At 59.3% G+C, this 22,920-nt stretch overlaps 1 protein-coding gene across 1 annotated transcript in view; it reads right to left on the bottom strand.

Moving 5' to 3' along the window:
* LOC123378704 (motor neuron and pancreas homeobox protein 1-like) overlaps positions 1 to 19,239 on the bottom strand; it is a 28,612-nt gene extending 9,373 nt beyond the window's left edge. The window contains exon 1 of the mRNA XM_045032803.1: positions 18,804 to 19,239. Coding sequence (XP_044888738.1) covers positions 18,804 to 19,239 — 436 coding nt within the window. The remainder of the gene's footprint in view (positions 1 to 18,803) is intronic.
* Between the last annotated feature and the right edge of the window lie 3,681 nt (positions 19,240 to 22,920).

Here is a 22,920-nt window from a genome sequence, read left to right as displayed (position 1 = left end):
TTTATGGGAATATGCGTAGAAGTGTGAATATGAGGTAACTGGAATATGCTTTATGCAAACGGTCTCTTGTAAGGGATCATTACAAAGCTTATAACCCACTGACTATGTTCCTCCTATTCGTATGAACGTATCACTCTTGTATCTGAAGCTAGAAATAGGAAGTATAACGCCGAGGTCCTACTGTAATTATGCGAAGTGGGGGCCATTAATGGTGGTTTGGAAGCTCGATGGCTCCCATTGACTAGAACAATTGGTTGTGAATTATCTGTTTACTTGCAAACCCTCCTGGGTGCGTGCGGGCCAGCCCTGGAAGAGTGGAGGCTGGGCTCTCACAGGACATGTGACCATGTCACCTGATCCTGGAATCCATCTTAAACCTGGCGCTTTTCCATTCAGAGGGAGGGGTGGGGACCCAAGATTCCTGCCTTGGGCCAAAGCTAGAAAAGAGTTTAGGACAGAACAAAGGGGGCTGCAGTCATAAGAAAACCCCTAGTTAACACCTGAGCTGGAACTAACAAGGACTGTACCGGGGGGAAGGATTGGGCCCAGACTAGGAAGCAGGGGCGGCCCTAGTTTTTTTGCTGCCCCAAGCATGGCAGGCAGGCGGCCTTCGGCCTCTGGACGGTCTGCCAGTCACGTGAATTTGGCGGCAGTTCTGCAGTTGATCTGTCAGTCCCGTGCCTTCGGCGTACCCGCCGCCGAATTGCTGCCGAAGCTGCGGGACCGGCAGACCTCCCGCAGGCATGCTGCCGAATCCGTGTTACCAGCGGCCCTCCCACAGGCGCGCTGCCAAAGGCCGCCTGACTGCTGCCCGCACAGGGCCCGGCACGCTGCCTCCCCGCGGCTTGCCGCCCCAGGCATGCGCTTGCTGCGCTGGTGCCTGGAGCCGCCCCTGCTAGGAAGGAGTCTGGTCTATGAAAGAAGCTTCTTGGAACATCTCTGAGGGGGAGATTTACCTGTAATCAGTTTCGTAATGTATTAGGCTCAGACTTGCGTGTTTTTGCTTTACTTTGCTTGGTGAGTTACTTTGTTCTGTCTGTTATTATTTGAAACCACTTAATAAAATCACTTGTGTTTATTAATAGGCCCAGAGTAAGTGATTGATACCTGGGGGAGCAAACAGTGATACAGAGGCCGAACAATTAACGAATTTACCTTGTATAAGCTTTATACAGAGTAACCCGGATTTATTTGGGGTTTGGATCCCATTGGGAGCTGGGTGTCTGGGTGCTGGAGATAGTTGACTTGCTGAGCAGTTTTTGGTTAAAGTCTGCAGCTTTGGGGGCATGGCCAGGGGCGGCTCCAGGCCCCAGCATGCCAAGCGCGTGCTTGGGGCGGCACGCCGCAGGGGGCGCTCTGCCAGTCGCTGGGAGGGCGGCAGGCAGGCTGCCTTCGGCGGCATGCCTGCGGAGGGTCCGCTGGTCCTGTGGCTTCGGTGCAGCTGTGGGACCAGCGGACCCTCTGCAGGCACGCCTGCGGGAGGTCCACCGGAGCCGCGGGACCGGCGACCGCCAGAGCGCCCCCTGCGGCATGCCGCCGTGCTTGGGGGGGGAATGTCTAGCGCCGCCCCTGGGCATGGCCCAGACCTGGGTCTGTGTTGCAGCAGGCTGGCGTGTCTGGCTCAACAAGGCAGGTTCTGGAGTCCCAAGCTGGTAGGGAAAACGGGCTCAGAGGTCACTTCAGCACATCAGGTGGCCGTCCCAAGGGGGTCTCTGTGACCGAACCCCTCACAACCAGCTCAGGGCAGGCTGGGCCGGGAGAAAGGCTTGACTCCAGAGGGAGGTTCCCCTGAGAAGTTGCTCAGCACCGGCAGGACTTGCCTGTGAAGGGGCCTGGGGAGCGGAGCGCCGTGGGGAGCTCGCTCGCTCGCAGGAGCCTGAGCTGAGGCTGTGGGAGAAGAGTTGCAGCAAGCGCAGAGAACTGCCAGAGGTGCTCGTGGCTGTGGGCGGACCCCTGACCTCACTGACCCACACACAAGGACCTGCAAGGTCCTTCTGAGACAGAAATTCCTAGAATGGGGCGGTTCTTAGCTAACGCAACCCCACTGGGTGATGCCAGCGACCTCGGAAGGAGAACGCCCCATTCTGATTTGCCAAGAAACTCCCGAGGAGACGCCTCACCCAGGAAAAGCCCCAAAGGGGCAGAACCAGCCAGGCCACCATCTTCACAAGGGACAGAAGAACCCAGGCTTCCACCTGCTGCCGTGGCTGCTGTTGACTGCTGGTCTCTGGCCGTGCAATACCACCATGCCGGAGAGAGGCCTGTGCTCCCCAGGCTGGCCGCCGGGGGGGAGCTGTCCGGCAACAGGCGACATCTAGACTTGACGTCTGCCAGCCAGTAACCCGGGGCCAGCCAGCTAGTCCATTGATACTAATCAGCCAAGCCGATAAAACTGACAGCTGGTCTGTTCGACCCCGTACCAGCTTCCTGAGAGAGAACGAAACTACCAGGGTCACAATCCGCTCCCCCCTGCAGAAATATCGACCTGGTCGTAGATTCCAAAGCCAGAAGGGACCATTGTCATCACCTAAGGTGAAGCTCCTGCCTTGTTTGCTGTAGCTAACGGAACCTCTCACCCTGGAGCCCAGGGTGGGCCTGGTGGGCTTTTCCCCGTGTCAGGGCCAGGACTCCGAGGAGCTGGGGCAGACAACAGAGCTGACGCTGACCCACTTGACCCATTGAACTGGCTATATCTGCCTGGCCCCACAGACGGCGCGTAATGGCCCCCTTCTACACCCTGTCGTCTTGGGCCTGTTGCCTTGGCTTTTCCTCCTGGGACCCGGGCTCCCCCACCACCTGGTTTCCTTCCTCTCGCTTTCCCTCTGGTGGTCTTAGCCACAGGACCATTCTGGGAGGTTCTCCGAGCCCCCCACTTGTCCCTGGCTACCTCTTCCCACATGGCCACATCCCTGCAATTTAACTGCACCCCTCCCGCACTGCCAAGCCTGGCCCTACCCTGCGTGTCCCACTGGGCCATCGCCACGCCAGGCACCGTCCCAGCGAGCAGGCTTCTCAGCCACGTGCCCAGCTCACCCGTCCCCTGTCCCACTTGACTCCGCCGGGCGGCCTCCCGGACCCACCACTCACAGAGGTTTAAGGCCAGAAGGGGCCATCTGGTTCTAGACCGACCTGTAGATCTACCCCGCCAGCCATGCACTGAACCGAACTAAGGCAGCTTCCAGGAAGGCCTCTGGGCTGGATCTGGAGACACCAAGAGCTGGAGAAGCCACTGCTGCCCTGGGGGAGTTTGTCCCAGTGGCTAAGCGCCCGCAGAGCTAACAATTCCTGTGGGAATGTGCCTGGCTTCAGCTTCCAGTCACTGGCGCTTGCTCTGCCTGTCTCCACTGCAATAGCTTACAGAGCCCTGCTAGCGTGTGCTGGGTTCTCCCCGCGGTTCCCTCCCCTCGCTAGACAGATCGAGCTCACTCGGAGGCGTTTTCCCCAGCACTTGAATCATCCCTATGGCTCTGTTCTGTGCCTGTAACACGGGGACCCAGAACTGGACGCCACATTCCTGTCGGGCTCGCCAGTGCTGTGTACAGAGGTAAAATTACCTGCCTACGTCCACTTTTATCCCCTAGTTAGACACATTAGCCCTGCTTGTCACCACTCGTCTTCCGCTGTTTGTCCACTCTCACCCCCACAGCCTTTCCAGAGTCACTTTTGTCCAGGATCCGGCCCCGGTTCTGTAGATCTGCCCTGCAGTCCTTGAGCCTCGGTGTCTGGCCACATTTGGCTTTATTAAAATCCATTTTGTCTGAATGGGCCCAGCTTACCGAGTGGGACCAAGTGGGGGATTTTCTTGTTTTTTCCTTGGTTTTCCAGTGGGTTGCATGCAGGGGGGGTGGGACTCAGTGTCCCCAGGTGTCACTGGTGTAACGAGGGGAGGGGAGAGGGAGTTTGCTGGGACACAGGACCGGAGAGGGACTCGGGACCCCGGCCCGGCCTGGAGGATGGAGACCCCAGCGATCAGTGACCTGGGGGGAAGCCAATGGACATAGGGGGCTTGGGGCCGGGGGTATCGGAGGCCCAGCTGGGAAGCAGGGGGGGCTCGGGGCTGGAGAGGGGGAGCAGGCAGAGCCCCCCTGGCTGCAGGGGGACTGGGATGTGCTGGGCTGAGGGAGGCCAGGCCTGAGGCCCGGAGAGTTTCCTGTGCTGGGTTCAACGCTCAATAAACCTCCTGTGTTACGCTGGCTGAGAGTCGCTCCGGGCTAGAGAACAGGGCGGGCGGGGGACATCATCCTCTATGGGGGGTGAGGAGGCCTGGGGGGGTGCAGAGCGTGTGGACTCCCTGAGGGGGCCCACGGCACAGACAGACGTGCTGAGGCTCAGAGAGGTGCGGCTCCAGGAGGAGGAGGGGCCGGACCCCAAGAGAGAGTGGCCCCCGAGAAGGGCTGTCTCAGTGGAAGGGGCACCCCCCCCCCCACGGACCGCACGGGGCCAAGAGTGGGCACGATCTGTGAGTCCGTGAAACTGAGCAATCCACTGCCCTGTCCTCAGCATCATTTACCACTCCGCTGCTCGGTGTGTCATCTGCAGCGATTTGATATTTTCTTCCAGACCACTGGTGCCAATCTGGAATAGCATCAGACCTAGAACTGATCCCTGCAGAACCTCACGAGAAACGCCCCCGTTCAGTGAGGATTCCCCAGTCACAACTACCTTAGAGATCTGTCAGTCACCCCCTTCTTTCGTGATTTGTGATAGTGCTGATTTGTGACGGTACTGAGACAAACACCTTACAGAAGGCTCTGTCTGTTACATCTGCGCAGTCACCTTCATCATCCAAACCTGTCATCGCAAAGGATGAACTAGGGTTTGTTTGACAAGACCAGTGTTCCCCAGTGCCCCGGCCTCCTGGCCTGGCATCCCCAGTGCCCTGACCTCTCCTCGCCCTCCCTCCTCTGCTCACCATCACACTGGGTACCCGCTGGACGCTGGGAGCTCGCTCTCTGAAATGACAGGGCATTGGGCTGCCTATGGGAGCCGGAAGCTGCCCCCGGGCACTCGTGTCTCTGACCCGCAGAGCTGAAAAGGAGTCACTGTCCCCAGCTCCCGGGGTTTAAACCACAACGAGGCTGAAGTGCCACAGACGGGTGAGCATCACGCCCACTTCCAAGCTGTAAAAGGGACAGGCCAGCGAGCGTTTTAAATCCAAACCAGGGGGAGCGCTGGGCGCTGGTGCTGCGCTGGCCTGGGCAGGCAGAACTTGGGCGCTGACCAAGCCCAGGGGCCAGGCACGTAGGAGGAGTCAGGGCATCCCCTTTACATGGACACGACAGACGCAGGGAGGCCGGGTCACTGTCCCCACTGCACAGCTGGGGACCTGGAGACCAGCAAGGCCGAGGCACTTTCCCAGGGTCACCCAGGAGCGGGTGGCTGAGCTGAGTCCAGTGCATGATCCTTGCCCTGGGAACCCCCTGTCTGTTTACCCCATCACCCCACTGGTGGAGCAGGAGGGGCCCAGCCCAGATTTCTTTCAGCTGGGGGAGGGGGGCTCTGACCCTAGAACGACACCCTCCCCGCAGGAGCGTGACAGCCCTGTGCCTTCCCAGCTGCTCCCTTTGCAGGAGCTCAGCGGGTGGAGCTGGAGGCCCTGCCTCTCTCCTGTCCAAGGTCTCCTTGACTCCAGCCAGGCACAGGTGGGAAAGCCGAGAATGATTCACTCTTGCAAAGAGCTTTCACACGCTCGCCCGTCCAGAGATATAGATCAAGTCTTTCAACGCCCATAAATCTCCAGCTTGGCAGCTCTCTGCATAGGGCCTCAACGGCCTGCATGGCACTTCCCTACTGCTGGCAGGGGGCACAGAAATCAGAGCCTCCCCCGGGAATCTGAACACACAGCGGCTTCCTGCGCCAGCCGCCCCTTCACGCATGGCCCACGGCGCAGCCCAGCGGGTCTCCAGCCAGCACCAGCGAAGAAATGCACAAGGCTTGGGGAGAAACGCAGCCCTGGCAGCCTCCGCCCTGTTTGGCTTCGCTGGGCCCTGGCTCACGCCCGCCTGGACTGGATCCCTCCTGTCTCAATGTGCGACAGAGCAAATGTGCTAGCCTGGGTGGGCAAAGGCTTCTAGGGCCAGTCCCTGGGAAGGGTCAGACCCAACGGCTGGAAGCCGCAAGGCAACGGGATCCCTCCTGGCTCTCGAAGCAGAAGAGAGGCCCCCTCCCACAGAGTCCCTGAGCTGTCCCAGGGCCAGACACCAAACCCAGTGCCCAAGCTTGGATGGCTCAGGAGGCCAGAGCCTTCCTGCTCCACGCTGCCTGGCTGGACGCAGTCTAGGCTGGCTTTGAGAGGCAGCTGCCAATCCAGGATGTTCTGCCAAAACTTCAGGGAACCCCAAAAGAATTCCTCCCCTCGGCCTTGTGCTGAGCCCTAGGACCCGGGCGGCCGTGGAGAGGCAGGAGGGGAAGGAGGAATCGGATTGTTTGTTTTCTCACACAGATGAAATGATTTCCGGGTGAGCCTGGGAGAGTCGCTGCCCCTGTCTGGGCCTCAGTTTCCTGCACCTGTGAAATGGGGATAAAGAGATTGACCCGGCTCCCCTGGGTGGGGGGTGGTATATTCATTAGTGAGCGAAGATCAACCTGCACAGAGGGCTGGAGCAAAGCTTAGGGTGGGTTTCGCCCAGGAAGTGACAACCTGGGGGTACCAGGGTGAATGCTACTGAGAGGAAGGATGAGCCAGTGATGAGGGTGCGACTCTGCTCTGCCACTAGTGCCTGGGTGACCGCGGGCAAGTCCCTTAATGTCTGAGCGCCTCAGTTCTCCATCTGTACAATGGGGGAATAGCCCTGTCCTGCCCCACAGGGGTGTTGTGGGACAACATCCATCAAAGCTTGTGAGGGGCTCAGATACTCCGGGGGGGGGGGGAGGCAGATAAAGGCCTTCCCTCGGTAGCAACGTTCTCCTGATAAAGTGAATTTTGCTCACACAAACTATTCAGAAGAGGGAGCTCCATGTCACATGTGTGCACAGGTGTGTGTCTGTGTGCAAGTGTGTCTGCATGTGTGTGTGTCTGTGTGTGTGCCTGTGTGTGTGCAAATGTGTGCAAATGTATGTGTGCATGTGTGTGTGTGCACGTGTGCATGTGTGTCTGTGTGTGCATGCATGTGCACGTGTCTGTGTGTATGTGCATCTGTGTTTACATGTGTGTGTGCGTCTGTGTGTGCGTACATGCGTGTGTGTGTGCGTCTGTGTGTGCGTACATGCATGTGTGTGTGCGTCTGTGTGTGCGTACATGCATGTGCGTGTGCTCTCTGACTCCCAAACCCATCTGGTGCCCTTGTTATTTAGTGCTGTTATTAATTACGGCGGCAGCCAGGAAAGCCAGTCAGGGCTGGGGCCCTCTCATGCGGGGAGCTGTACAGAGGAGTCCCCAAGGGGACAGGCCCTGCCCCAGAGAGCTCACGACCTACACCTCGGACAGGGCGCACTGGCTCTTCCAAAAGATTTTCAGGAGCTGTGGGGATTTTGTGGCTGTGGCAGGGCTGGTCCAGCGGGGCCCAGGCTGCATCGCCCCAAACCTCCTTTCAGTTTGCTGGCAGAAGCTGCCCTGCAGCCCAAGGGCAGCAGTAAACGTGGCTCTGGCCTGGGGAGAGGAGGCAAGGGCTGCAGTGACTGGGTAGTACTTGGGGGAGCATCCACCTGAGCTCCCCGCTGCACCCGCTCCCCAAATCACACTGGTGTACGGCCCTCCTGCACCAGATTGGCAGCCATCCTAGGGAGCAAGGAGCCACTGAACACTGGAGCATCCGGGTTGCCAGACTGGGTCGGCCCAGGAGTCCATCTAGCCCGGTATCCGGTCTGTGACAGTGTCCAGCGCTAGCTGCGTCAGAGGAAGGTGCAAGGAATCCTCCAGCTAGACTAACCTACCGACAGGGGAAATTTGTTCCTAACCCCGGTCACGAGAGATTGGCTGGAGCCCTGTAGCAGGAGCGTTTATAGCCCCCACATGCTTCTTGTGCCTAATGTACCTGTAGCTTTTTCATATCATTGCCTGTGGGCTTTTTAAAATCCTGCTCAGCTCTTGGCCTCTGTATCATGTGGCAATGAGTTTCACGGGTTAATTGTGCATTTTGTGTATAAAGAGTGAGCCTGATTTGTCTCCTGATTTACACAGGCGTCAGCCAGAATAACTGCACTGAAGTTAAAGCTCTGGGATGGACCAGCCAGTCCTGGTGACTTGTTGCAGGGAGAATTACGATGATGTTCCAGGCCTTCCTCTTTCAACCCTTCAGTCTGGGACTCCCCTCATCTCTGTGACCCGGAAAGAGTCGGTATTTTCCCCAACTCTTCTGTGGTGGAGACTGCTAGAAAGGGATCGTTTTAGCTTCTCTCCCGTGTGCTAATCCTCTCTGACTGCTCCCTTTGCCCCCGCTGGACTCACGGCCCTGGACCCTCGCCGGCTCCCAGCTCCTGCTCGCCCCACAGAATGTATTTGTTTTTCTGTCTTTGGCGATTTGCTCTTCAAATTCTCTCATTCCCCTAATGGCCAGCGCGCGTTTTACTGGTCCCCACTCGGGCTCATTTCTGTGGGCCGAGGGCCGCGGCTCCAGCAAGCTCTTCACTTTGTGCTTTAGTCACAGAGGTCGTTTCTCCTGCCTGCATCTCGGGTGCACATGGCTTCGGGGGCTCCAGGACGTCCTGCTGCGACACCAGCCCCCATGGTGAGTGTCAGGAGTTGAACGTGAGGCTCCTGGGTTCATTCTTCCAACCAGCTTCCTCAGATGTTTTTAATCCTCTTTCCTGACCGCCAGTGTCAGAGGGTTAATTTGTGAGGCTGTTCTGCCCCCAAGGCTGCTGAACTTCCGGTAATGACACTGTGCCCCTGCCACGGCGCGACTCAGCTGAAGGACACACAGCAGCCGGTTCCTGGACCAGACGCCCCCCTAACTCTGCCCATACTCGGACCAGACTCCCGTTGACTCCGCTACACTTTGCCCCAGTACAACGAAGGGCTTCAGGATCTGGCCCCAGGGCCTTGCTTAGGACCCAGTCCAGACCGATCTCTGCGCTCGTTACGCCAGTCTCAGCTGTCCCATGAAGATACCATTGACGGTGGCAAGAGATTGCCGCGTCTGGCTGCGTCCCGCTGGGACACGTGCCAGTCGGGAGCTGCAGTTGCCCGTTATTCCTGCTTCAGCAGCTTTTGTGGCCTCTCTGCGGTTCTCTGTCGCTGTCTTGGTCCAGTGTCCACCACCAGTGGGACCTGCGACAATTATGGGCCCGATCCTGCAATCACTTCAGTTCTCAAATAAGAACATAAGAACGGCCAAAATGGGTCAGACCAAAGGTCCATCCAGCCCAGTATCCTGTTTGTCGACAGTGGCCAATGCCAGGTGCCCCAGAGGGAGTGAACCTAACAGGCAATGATCAAGTGATCTCTCTCCTGCCGTCCATCTCCATCCTCTGACGAACAGAGGCTAGGGACCCCATTCCTTACCCATCCTGGCTAATAGCCATTAATGGACTTAACCTCCATGAATTTATCCAGTTCTCTTTTAAACCCTGTTATAGTCCCAGCCTTCACAACCTCCTCAGGCAAGGAGTTCCACAGGTTAACTGTGCGCTGTGTGAAGAAGAACTTCCTTGTATTTGTTTTAAACCTGCTGCCCATTCATTTCATTTGGTGACCCCTAGTTCTTATATTATGGGAACAAGTAAATAACTTTTCCTTATTCACTTTCTCCACATCACTCATGATTTTAGAGACCTCTATCATGTCCCCCCTTAGTCTTCTCTTTTCCAAGCTAAAGAGTCCTAGCCTCTTTAATCTTTCCTCATATGGGACCCTCTCCAAACCCCTAATCATTTTAGTTGCTCTTTTCTGAACCTTTTCTAATGCCAGTATATCTTTTTTGAGATGAGGAGACCACATCTGTACGCAGTATTTGAGATGTGGGCGTACCATGGATTTATATAAGGGCAATAAGATATTCTCCATCTTATTCTCTATCCCTTTTTTAATGATTCCTAACATCCTGTTTGCTTTTTTGACTGCCTCTGCACACTGCGTGGACATCTTCAGAGAACTATCCACGATGACTCCAAGATCTTTTTCCTGACTCGTTGTAGCTAAATTAGCCCCCATCATGTTGTATGTGTAGTTGGGGTTATTTTTTCCAATGTGCATTACTTTCCATTTATCCACATTAAATTTCATTTGCCATTTTGTTGCCCAATCACTTAGTTTTGTGAGATCTTTTTGAAGTTCTTCACAGTCTGCTTTGGTCTTAACTATCTTGAGCAGTTTAGTATCATCTGCAAACTTTGCCACCTCACTGTTTACCCCTTTCTCCAGATCATTTATGAATAAGTTGAATAGGATTGGTCCGAGAACTGACCCTTGGGGAACACCACTAGTTACCCCTCTCCGTTCTGAGAATTTACCATTAATTCCTACCCTTTGTTCCCTGTCCTTTAACCAGTTCTCAATCCATGAAAGGCAGGGCCGCCCTGATGAAAGGACCTTCCCTCTTAGCCCATGACAACTTCATTTACGTGACAGCCTTTGGTGAGGGACCTTGTCAAAGGCTTTCTGGAAATCTAAGTACGCTATGTCCACGGGATCCCCCTTGTCCACATGCTTGTTGACTTTACTCCCATGTGCAGTTCCACCGGGCCCAGCCCATTCCTGCCGGGGGCTTCGTGCGATGCTTGGAGCTTGGGCCTTGTCTGGGTTCCCAGTCTCCGGCACTCGAGTGTAGGAATAACGCAGCACTGGGCCAGCCCCACTGATGTCAGCTCAGTGACTCGTGGGAGTAAAGCCGCGTCTTTGCGGGGCCGTTGGCATTCGTCTGATCTGGGATTTGCCTCCTTGCCTGCGTGGCTCTGGGGACAATCAGATGCCCAGTGTCTGGGGTCACTATAGCCCAGGAGGTCTCAAACTGTGGGTCGGGACCCCATTTTAATGGGGTTGCCGAAGCTGGTGTTGGCCCTGGGCCCCAGCAAGTCTGAAGCCCAAGGACAGGCTTCGGTCCCCCCTCCTGGGGCCGTGTAGGAGTGTTTGTTGTCAGAAGGGGGTCGCGATGCAATGACGTTTGAGAACTGCTGGTCTGGCACTTTGGAGTCTAGTTCTTCCAGGCAACAGGTGCGATAGTAATAACAGACCGAAAGCAGACGGGCACCGGGCGGTGACTATGCCCCATCTTGCGGGTGTTCAGATTAGCCCAGTAAATGTGATTAGAAGAGTGAAATTCAGCCCTTTGCCAAAGGCTGCCCCAAGACCGAGACACTCCCCAGCCCCGCTGTGGCTCCTGGGGCTCAAGGGGCATCTCACCCGCAGGCCAGCCTCCGGCAAAGGGCCGAATTCCACCCGGGAGTGAATATATTGGGATTTAGCCCCAGGAAGTATGGAAATGCAGCCAGTTAACACCTGACGCTTTGCAAATGCAACACCAAGCACAAGCTGTAAATGTATCTGTCTCCCCCCAACCCCACCCCACTTCTGCATGGGGAGGAGAGAGGAAACGTCCCATAGGAAGGTGCCTATCCCCAGAGAACAGCCCCACTGGCTCTCTGGGCCCAATCATTAGGTGTTTAATTTCAGGAGATGGGAGATAATGGGGCTTTCCCTTTTAACTCTCCATTTCTACACCATTACTCATCCGTCCGGGCTTTTAATTAACCAGATTGCCTGGCTGTGTTTTTTTAAATGGGCTCTGAAGTTATTAAATCATGAAACTTACATAATAAATCCAGGCTTTTAATAGCCAATTCATCAAAGAATCGGGCTTCATTCTGATGACTTGGGACCTAATCCTGGCAGTCTTTGCACAAGCAGGATTTCCATTGACTTCAGTGGGAGATACAAGGGCAAGGACAGACCTGGGATACAGATACATAAATATATATTCCTCTCAGCTAGAGTGAAAACTCAGGACAGAATAAGGTCCCAGCACCGCAGAGCTATAGTACTGGTGTCAGAGTAGCAGCCGTGTTAGTCTGTATCCACGAAAAGAACAGGAGTCCTTGTGGCACCTTAGCGACTAACACATTTATTTGAGCATAAGCTTTCGTGTGTTGGTTAATATGCTTGTAACGTATGTTACCCGTCCCACTCTACCGACTGGCTCACTGGAGGACAACAGCCTACTACTAGGCATGTTAATAGAGTTCCACTGGAGTTATAGACTGGAATGGGGAAAGGCTCAGCAAAGGGCAACAAAAATGATTAGGGGTGTGGAACGGCTTCTGTATGAGGAGAGATTAATAAGACTGGGACTGTTCAGCTTGGAAAAGAGACGACTAGGGGGGGATATGACAGAGGTCTGTAAAATCATGAGTGGTGGAGAAAGTAGCTAAGGACGTGTTATTTCCTCCTTCTCATAACACAAGAACTAGGGGTCACCAAATGAAATTAAGAGGCAGCAGGTTTAAAACAAACAAAAGGAAGCATTTTTTCACACAGCGCACTGTCAACTTGAGGAACTCCTCACCAGAGGATGTTGTGAAGGCCAAGACTAGAACAGGGTTCAAAAAAGAACTAGCGAAGTTCCTGGAGGACAGGTCCATCAATGGCCATTAGCCAGGCTGGGCAGGGATGGTGTCTCCAGCCTCTGTTTGCCAGAAGCTGGGAATGGGCGACGGGATGGATCATTTGCTGATTCCCTGTTCTGTTCACGCCCTCTGGGGCACCTGGCACTAGCCACGGCTGGCAGACAGGACACTGGGCTGGATGGACCTTTGGTCTGACCCGGTCTGGCCACTCTTATGTTCACTGTTAGCTTCAATGGTAGAGGGCTGTTTTCTGGTTCAGAAGGACCTGACTTCAAAGTCTGCTAATGACCCATTGTGGGGAGGAGTCGTTGCAAATACACAAAGGCAAATTATGGTTCTGTTATTGTCACAGCTAGAGCAGAGCAAACTGGGGAACAAATGACCAGTGAATATTTGTTTGAATTTCAATTTTTTTCCCTGCAAATATCCACAAAATGGAGAGTCACTAGCACAGAAACATGTAAATGGTGAAATTTGAGTTTGAACATTCCTCAGAAGTGAAATTCAAACTGTACATTCAACTGGCCCATCCTGAGTCTGCACAGGCCGGGTTAGCTCTGCGAGCCACACGGACCGGGACCAGCACAGCACCGCGGGACCCGTGTAACCAGTTACCAGTAGGAACTATTCCCAAGCCGCTAATGGTCTGCAGAGCCAGGGTCACTGGCTGGGGCCCTTTACAAAGAACTGCCCCTCGTGAATCAGTCGCAGAAATGTACAAGAGGAACGGCTGCGTTCTGACTCGTTCACTGACTCACGTGCTGAGCTGCAGTCAGGCCTCAAGGGTGACCCACCAACCATGGGGTGAAGTGACTCTGTCTGTGCTCTGCCCATGGTCAGCCAGTGCCCCTTGCTCTTGCTCCAATTGGAACCAAGGGCAAAAGTCCCCTTGCAGCCCTCAGCCCGTCCCTGGGCAAAACCTCCACACAAGTCAAGGAGCAATCTGCCTGAGGAGCCAGCCCCTCTAACAAACTCTCCAATGTGTGGCACATCCCAGCGCCGGGCCTGGTGCTCTAGGAACCAGGGATGGGCTCCATGGACACAGAGCTAATGATCAGCATTGCCAGCCTGGTCTCTGAGGCCCCCATCGGTCCCTCCAAGCCACCCAAAGTCACCTTGGCAGCCTGTCAATTCAACCGCCTTGTCAGCCTCTGCCAATCGTCACCAGCTCCCTTCGCCGCCTGCAGCAAGCGCACACGGCACGCGCCCCCCTGCAAGGCCCAGATCTCCTGGTGCATTCCCGCTCCCCTCGTCCCGGCCCCCTACGCGGCTCCAGTGGGCAGAGAATCAGCACGGAGCTTCCTGGCCATCCGCCCCTGCCCAGGCTGGTCGCTGCTGAAACTGGCTGGTGTCAATGTCACTTAAATCGACAAGTGACCAAATTAACCTCAACTGATTTCAGAGATTTAAACCACTACGTGCCCCCCTGTTAGGGGGCTGAACAGGCATCCTTAGATTTGGGGACCAGTGCAGCTTTTCCTACGTGCACCCGCCCGCCCGCCAGCGCTGTGGGCTGAGCCTGCAGCTGGGCCCAGGGCTTGTGCTGGCCCTTTGCACAGGGGCGAATTTCCCCCGGAACCAGCGGGTTTGCATCTCAGAAAGTCTCTAAAACTGGGCCCTCTCGCCCCCCGGGCATGGGGCTGAGCCCTCCCCAGGCTCCTGAGCCCTGCTGGGGCAGGACAGGGTCCCAAGGAACCAGCTTCCCCCTGAGAAAACTCCCTCCCGCCCTGCTGAACATTGCTTGGGATTGGCTCATTAGTGGCTGATGCCACACAGCGACATTTGGAACAAGTTGGGGGGGGGGAGATTCCCCATCACTGACCGGCTGGGGTAAAAGCTCTGCTCTGGGGATTGGGGGGCAGTTCTCTGGCCTGCCTTATACAGGAGGTTGGACACGATTCCTTCTGGTCTTGGCCTTGCTGGCCTGTCTGCAGCTTATGGGCTGGTTTCGCCGCCCCAGCCCGCCCACGGCCACTGTTCAGTGTGTTTAAAGCACAAACATTCAGGGATCCCCCTCCCCACTTTCACTGTCTACAAACCCCACCCCACCCCTTTCCGCCCAGGGCCGATCTGCGTTCCCAGGAGCTTCCCAGCCGGCCCGGGGTCCAGAGGTTGTTAGCACCGGCTAGAAACCGGTCCGACCCGCTCCCTGTTCGCTGCGCCGCCAGGTTAATGATTAAGGCGCAGAGGCAGGAGGATCCCAGGCGGTTCTCCCCCTGCCCCGGGAGGCCAGGGAAGGTGTCTCCCCCGCCCAGAGCTACCCGCCGCCGGCCCCGGGAACCGCCGAGCCGCAGGCAGGAGCGGGAGGAAACTGAAAGCAGGCTCCGGGCTGGAGAAAGACCCGCGCCGCCCGGGGAAGAGCCGCCCGGCGGGTTGCTCCCCCTCCAGCTCCGGGTCCGGACGCGCTGGGTCTGCAGCCCTTTCACCCCCGCTCCCTGGAACCCAGCCCCGGAAGAGAAACGCAGGGACGCGCTGCGCTGAGGCCCGGATCGGGCCCCTGGGAACGCCGCTAGTCCCGAGGGGAGCAAAGGGAACGGACCCCCCCCGCCCCCAGGTGGCTCTCAGTGTGAACGGCCCAGATGCGCTGCCGGGGGGCTGGGCCCCTCTGCGGGGTGCTAGAGCGGGGGCGGGGCGTTTTCCCGCAGGCTCAGGCTGGCTCCGGGCAGGCAGCCCAGGTCTGAACCACGCTGCGGACAAACAGCCCCGTCCCTGCTCCGCCGGCCCTGCAGACCCCCGGCCGGGGTGGGGGCAGATCGCGAGCGCTGGGGGGGGGGGGACCCGCTGGGAGCTGCTCCCCCTGCCCTTCACTCCTGAGCCCGGGCGCCACGAACCGACCTGCCCCCATTCCCGGGAAACCCGAGATTTGGCTGCGCCAGGGAGTGGCAGAGAGACCCGCGCACCGAATAACCCCGAGGTGGCCGGCCCGTTCACACGGGGACCCGGAGCAGGGGAAGGAACGGGCAAGCCGTGGAGAGACGCGAGGGGGGTGGGGCAGACCGAGTTCGCTTCGAGTTTGGGGGGCCAGGGACCGGCTGGGGAGCGAGGCTGGAAAGTGGGTTCCCGGTAGGTGAGGTGTTGGGGGAGCGGAAACCCCCTAATTTCCCGCCGCTGCCTCCTGAAAAGCTTTGCTTTAATTACAAACGAAGGTCAGGCCTTGGGGTCCCGGAGCCTGGCGGGGGCAGGTGCTGAAGCCAATGCGGGGTCCGAGCGAGGCTGCCGGGCCGGGGCCAATGGCCCGGTGCGGCGCAGCGCAGGACGCTCTTACTGCGCAGCAATGCAGGGATCGGAATGTCCCGCGCGAGTCTCTTCCCGCTCCTGCCTTGTGTTCGACCAGCAGGACCCCCCCCTCCGGAGCAAAGAGCGGGGGGGTCTTCGCAACCCCACCCCGGCGGTCGTTTCAGTCTTTACGCAGAAACCCGGCGCGTCAGACCGGGGGTAAATACTTCGATTGGGCGGAATTTCGCTCCCCCGGGGGGCACAGACCTGCCGGGCTGGGGGTCCCGGAAAGGGGCATTTCGCCGGGCGCTGCCTGGCCCAGGAGACGGACCGAGGGAGCGACGGAAAACGGGGGATTGCAGGAAAAACCTGTTTCGATTCTGGGTTGCAGAGCTGGCCCCGCTCCCGCCCCGAGGCCCCTGGCCCGGCTGGAATCGGAGCGGCCCGGCCCAGGAGCGGTTGTGGCCGGAGAGTTTCCGGGCGGTTCTGCCCAGAAGGTCCCGGCCAGGTTTAGTGGCGGATTCCAGCGCCGCCCTGGGCGGATTTTGACCCTCCGGGGCTCCATTTCCCCGGCTGAGGCGGTGACCGGGAGCCCCGGCCCGGCCCCAGCCCGCAGGGCGGGTCCCCGCGGCTGCCGGGGCACCGGGACAATTCGTTAATTGCAAGAAAAGCGCCGCTCCCGGCACGAGAAAAGTGTTGGCTGAGGCGCAAACTCGCGGGCGCGATTTCCCCGCGGGACCCTTTCCCCGCCCCGATCCACGGCGCGCGGGTGTCCGTCTGTCTGTCTGCCGGCCTGTGTCTGTGTCTGTCTGTCTGTCCTTCCAGGCCTGCCTGCCGGCCTGTGTCTGTCCGTCTGTGTCTGCCTGCCTGTCCTTCCTGGCCTGCCTGCCTGCCTGTGCCTGCCTGTCCTTCCTGGCCTAGCTTTTGCTGCTTGCTCCTTTCCGCGGGCGATTTTAATGTTTATTTTTTGTAATTTCCGTTTAATTCTATTGGACCCCAAACGCTTTGAAAATGTGCCGGGGGCAGCTCGCAGGACAGAGGCCCGGTGCCCCCCGAACCCCCTCGGTCCGTCTACACTTCATTGCTCGGTCATTCTGCCGGACTAGGAGATCACTGCCGCTAGACAGAGGGGTGTGTGTGGGGGCTAGATAGATAGAGGGGGTGTCTGGGGATAGATAGATAGATAGATAGATAGATAGATAGATAGATAGATAGATAGATAGATAGATAGATAGATAGAGGGGGTTTCTGGGGATAGATAGAGGCGGTGGCTGGGGATACATAGATAGATAGAGGGGGTGTCTGGAGATAGATGGATAGATAGATAGAGGGGTGTCGGGATAGATAGATAGAGGGGGTGTCTGGGGATGGATAGATAGAGGGGTGTCGGGATAGACAGATAGAGGGGGTGTCTGGGGATGGATAGATAGAGGGGTGTCGGGATAGATAGATAGAGGGGGTGTCTGGGGATGGATAGATAGAGGGGTGTCGGGATAGATAGATAGAGGGGGTGTCTGGGGATAGATAGATAGAGGCGGTGGCTGGGGATAGATAGATAGAGGCGGTGGCTGGGGATACATAGATAGAGGGGGTGTCTGGAGATAGATGGATAGATAGAGGGGGTGTCTGGGGATGGATGGATAGAGGGGGTGTCTGGGGATGGATGGATAGATAGATAGAGGGGGTGTCTGGGGATGGATGGATAGAGGGGGTGTCTGGGGATGGATGGATAGATAGATAAAGGGGGTGTCTGGGGATGGATAGATAGAGGGGGTGTCTGGGGATGGATGGATAGATAGATAGAGGGGGTGTCTGGGGATAGATAGAGGGGGTGTCGGGATGGCTAGATAGATAGAAAGACTAAAATAGCCAGCTCTTTACAATCTAATCGATCTATCCCCGCACCCCACCCCGTCTCTCGCGCGGATCCCCATGTCCTGCAGAAGGAGGCAGAAGGAGGGACGGGAGTACCAGGACCGGCTCCCAACGCTGCGCTTTGCGGGTTGTGGCCCGGTGGATCCCAGGACAGCGGCCAGGCGAGGTCGGGGGAGCTGGTAGTTTTGGGGCCAGCTCCTGTAGGTGGGGCCAGGCTTTGGAGCCGCCGGGGACCCGCAGGAAAGCGCGGCGAGGCTGACAGCTTGTCCCTGGCCCCACGAGAAGTGGGCCCGATAGCGGAGATGGCCGCGCCCGCCCCGTTCTTCCCATCTCCACCCGCAGCCGCCGCGCCGGGCCGCAGCCCAGGGGGCTCCGGGATCGCGCCTCTGCCGCGCTCCGGGCTCTGTTGTGATCCCAAAGCCCGTTTACACGGATGTTGCAAAATCCCGACCCCCAGCAGCCGCCTTCGCGTGCCCCGGGGCCGAGGGGTCTGGGCCCGCGCCCGGGGACCTGCCCGTGACTCTGGGTGCGCGGGTGGGGCGGGCCTGTCTCCGAGCGACCCTGCTTCGCCGGCTCCTTTCGAGCCCTGCGCGCTCTGCCGGTTTCCGCGCTCGCTTCTCTAGGCCGAGGCGCAGACCGGGCCTTGCCTCCGGGGATAAGGCTCCGGGACCCCGGTGCGCAAAGCGCACGTGGACCCTAGACACGCTGGTGCCTGGCGTCCCCAGGGCCCCCCAGGAAGAAACACCCCACGGGGAACCGCCGACCCCCCCCAGCGCATCCGGCTCCCCAAATTCTCCAAGTTCCCGGTATTCCTAGGCCCTGGCACCGGCTCGGAGCAGCGCTGGGCGCCCGGGACCCCTCGGACATCAGCGGGCAATGGGAGAGACATTTCCCCCGCGCCCTGGGCAGCGCGGCTGGCGGTGGCCGGGTTTTACGCCGGTTTCCCCACGTGGGATTCCCCGCTCCCACCTCCTCCTCCGGCCTGTTTCTAGGTGCCTAAAAACCCTCCCTTGAGCCGCCTGCTCCCAGCCTCTGCCCCGCAGCGGGAGCGAGCAGGGGAGCCCGGAGCAGACGCACGAGGGGGGGGTTCTTTCCCAAGGGGATCCGGCCTCCGGCCTGGGGAGGAGTCCCCGGGAGTTCGCTCCCTCTAGGGAAGTTGCTGGTGGCTGCGCCCTGGGCCCCGGTCTCCTGCCCCCTTGAGAGCTGCTACTCACCGTGGAAGTCCGAGAGCCGGGGGAGCATCATTCCAGCGCGGATCCAGTGCTCCAGCGGGAACGATCCAGCCACTGCCGCGGCCTTCAGGTGCTCCGGGCCGGGCTGAGGCAGGTGGGCGAAGCCGGGATAAGGGAAAGCCGGGTGCTGCCCCCCCAGCGCCCCGATCGAGTACAGGGGGGGCGGGTACATGGCCGGCAGGGCGCTCAGTCCGGGCGGGGGCAGATGCAGCAAGCCGGGTTTGGGGATGAATCCCGGGGCAGGCAGGGGGGCCGCGCCCTGGGGCGCACGGGGAGAGGGCGTCTCGGTGCGGGCACAGGAGCCGGGGCTCCCCGCCGAGCTCTCGGGGCTCAGGCCCTGCGGGGAGGCGCTCGGCACGGGCCGGGGGGGGTCCTCAGCCAGGAGGGCGTCGATCCGAAAGTTCTTAGACTTCTCCATGGGGGCTGCACGGCCCGGCCCCCTGCGGACCCGGCGCCCTCGGGAGAGACGCGGGGGGCTCTCGGCCACCCCAAGTCCCGCACACTCGCTGCTCCCCCGGAGGCAGGAGCTCCCCGCGGCGGCTTCACTCCACACAGGACCGTCCGCAGCCTCCTCCCGGGGCAGGCCCCGCCTCTTCTGCAGGGGGGCGCCCGGGTCCCTTCACCAGAGCTCCCGGCCCCAGGGCGCCTTCACCCCCCGCCTGAGCGCACCTGCAGCGGCTCCGCCGGGATGGGGGCCCCGGCGCTGGAAAGTTTCGCCGCTCGAGCGGCTGGTGGCTTCTTTGCAGTCACCTCCCTCTCTCCTCCCCCTCCTGCTCCTGCTCCGGCTCCTTCCCCCACCCGCTCCCCCTCCCCGCCTCTGGACAGCGCCCCCCGGGTGCTTCGGGTTCATCGCCCCCCCCGCGGCTGCCCCCAGGCTTTGGGCTCCTCCCTAATGCACGAGCGACTCCCTCCTTGCGGGTCGGATGGGAGCCAGACTCCAGTTTGGAGGAGGTGGGATCCGGGGGGCGAGGCTGGGAGACCAAGGGGAGCGGGGGGGGGGGGTCGGGGCTGCCCCCGGCCCCGCAGTGCCAATGGCCAGATCCGCAGGACTGCAGGGCCCCGGCGGGCGGGGGGGCGGTGCCTTTGGCTGGCGGAGAGTCGGGAACCAGCAGGACACGGGGAACGTCAAACACAAAACGAATTTCGTGGATTTTCAATCCGAATCGCGATGAAATTTCAACACGAATTTAAACATCCAGGCGGCCAACGGGAACCGGCCAGACCCGAGTAACGGACTCGCCAGTAACTGGAGGGCGCTTAATTAATTGTTACTATTGCTGGGGGGAGGGGGGGGCTCCTTAGCGCTGAATTGCGTGGCAAAAAGCGACCCAAAATATGTCGCTAGCTGTAAAAGACCCCGCGCCCCGCGCACCCAGCCCCCCCGGTCTCCCCCGCGCCCCGCGCCCCGCGCACCCAGCCCCCCCGGTCTCCCCCGCGCCAAGCCCCTCGCGCCAAGCCCCTCGCGCCCCCCCCCGCCCCGCGCCCAGCCTCTCGCGCCCCCCCCAGTCTCCCCAGCCCCGCGCCCAGCCCCCCCTGTCTCCCCCGCGCCAAGCCCCTCGCGCCCCCCCCCCCCAGCAGACGGAGCGATCTAGGCGGCTTGGGGCAGCTCAGCTGCTGTGTCCCCCGAGTCCTGCCCGCTGCCGAGGGCCCCGGCTGGGGGGCGCTGCGGCCGATGTGGCCCTGGTACTACCCGGGCCAGGCAGCCTCCCGCCTCCTGCCCGGCCGGGAGCGGCGGGTGTGGCTCGGCTCCGGCCCCGGTTCCCCACCAGGTGCGTTTCCGAACGAGGGCCGGGCCCGGCGGAAGCCTGGGGCCGCTGGCTCCGGGTCAGGCCCGAACCGTTCGGGCTGGAGAAGGAGCCTGGAGCCAGGTCCAGCCCCGCCCGTCTCGGACTCAGGTCGCCAGCGGGGGTCTTGGGGGCGCATCTCCGCCCCCCCCCAGCACTAGGGAGGGGTCTGTGCGTGTCGGGGGGGGGGTTGATCCACCTCTTGTGGCACCAGCCGCGGCCCATTCCCTGGGCACGGGCCACACGCTGCTTCCAGGCCAGGAGCTGGAGCGAAACCGGTTTGGTGCCGGTGCCTCGGCTGGGCCCTGGGAGCTGCGCGCGGGGAACAACGCGTCCCCGCCCCTAATCCCACCGCGGCCTCGAGCTACTCCTGCAACGCCGCTTTACACGGCGATTCGCGCCGGGACTGGCCTAATCCGGAGCAGACCCCGTGTGAACGGAAAGCCGGCGGGCGCTGGCTGGAGGAGCAGCGCCTCTGTTTTGGGGAGAGACGAGGCATCCGTCTCGCTGGCCCTCGGCCCAGGCTGGCTGGCGGGCTCCTCCGAGGGGCGAGGGCCGTGCGCCAGCGCCGAGCACAGCCGGGCCCTTTGCCTTTGCTTGGCGTCAGGCTCCCAGCTAACGAGGGGGGTGAGACCGAACCCGTGAGTGCCGGCTGCACAGGCCTGGTCCGTTCCTCCCCTCGCCCCGGCTCCTCCCCGCCTCCACACGTCCCCGGGAGCTGCTGGGGGTAAAGGGGTGTCTGGACTCTAGTGACCCCCCCTGAACCCCCCCGCACTGCCCGGCCCTGGGTGTCTCTTTTCCCACACAAACGGGCCTTTATCTGACCGGAGATTAGTCCCGCTGTTGACTTTCGATTGGGGGCGGCGTTTAACCTTTGATCTGAGCGTGTTTCCCTCGCAGGAGTCTCTCCAGGCTCCAAATTACCCCCTGCAGATAAGGGCGAAATTAATAACCAGCGCGATGTTTGTAGAACTCCTGCCCCGCGTCTTTCCCAAATGGGGGCGGGGGGGGATTCAGGCAGCCACTGGCCCAGTCCGCCTGTAATCAACGACAGCTCCTGCTCCCAGGCAGCCACCCTCAGCTGCCCAAGGCTTCCACTGGAAAACACCTGCCCCTGGGCAGCTCCACAGGAGCCCGTGAGATCCCTGCGGGAGGGGCTGCGGGGCCCATCTCTGCCAATCTGCTTCCCTCACACTCAGACCTGCACTAAGGGACAGGCCGGACCGGGTCAGCCCAAGGGTCCGTCCAGCCCCGTGTCCTGTCTGCCGACAGTGCCCAGTGCCAGGTGCCCCAGAGGGAATGAACAGAACAGGGAATCATCCAGTGATCCAGCCCCCGTCGCCCATTCCCAGCTTCTGGCACACAGAGGCCAGGGACACCATCCCTGCCCAGCCTGGCTAATAGCCACTGATGGACCCGTCCTCCAGGAACTTCTCTAGTGCTTTTTTGAACCCTGTTCTAGTCTTGGCCTTCACAACATCCTCTGGCAAGGAGTTCCACAGGTTGACTCTGTGTTGTGTGAAGAAATGCTTCTGTTTGTTTGTTTGTTTGTTTTAAATGTGCTGCCTAGTAATTTCATTCGGTGACCCCAGCACTTTCTTATTTTCTTTCACCACACCAGCCACGATTTTATAGACCTCTGTCATATCCCCCCGTAGTCGTCTCTTTTCCAAGCTGAACAGTCCCAGTCTTATTAATCTCTCCTCATGCAGAAGCCGTTCCACACCCCTAATCAGTTTTGTTGCCCTTTTCTGAACCTTTTCCAAGTCCAATCTCTCTTTTTTGAGATGGGGCAACCACATCTGCACGCAGTGTTCAGGGTGTGGACGTACCATGGATTTATATAGAGGCAACATGATATTTTCTGTCTTGTTCTCTATCCCTTTCTTAATGATTCCCAGCATTCTGTTCACTTTTTTGACGCCGCTGCACATTGTGTGGATGTTTTCAGAGAACTCTCCACACTGACTCCAAGATCTCTCTCTTGAGTGGTAACAGCTCATTCAGGATGATGTTTTCCAATGTGCATCACTTTGCATTTATCAACATTGAATTTCGTCTGCCATTTTGTTGCCCAGTCACCCGGTTCTGTGGGATCCCTTTGTAGCTCCTCGCACTCAGCTGTAGACGTCATTATCCTGAGTAGTTTTGTATCATCTGCAAATTTTGCCACTTCACTGTAGAGCCGTGACAGGGCTGGCTCTGGGCAAGCCTTTCCCACGCATCTCTGCCGCTGCGCAGGGCTGGGCTATCGGGGGCTGCAGGTCGGGAGTGAGGGGCATTGGTAGAGCTGTGGTGTGTGGAGGAGCCCAGGG

The sequence above is a fragment of the Mauremys mutica genome, chromosome 10 (assembly GCF_020497125.1).
Source record: "Mauremys mutica isolate MM-2020 ecotype Southern chromosome 10, ASM2049712v1, whole genome shotgun sequence".
Lineage (NCBI taxonomy): Eukaryota > Metazoa > Chordata > Testudines > Geoemydidae > Mauremys > Mauremys mutica.
This window is presented reverse-complemented; position numbering and strand designations above follow the sequence as displayed.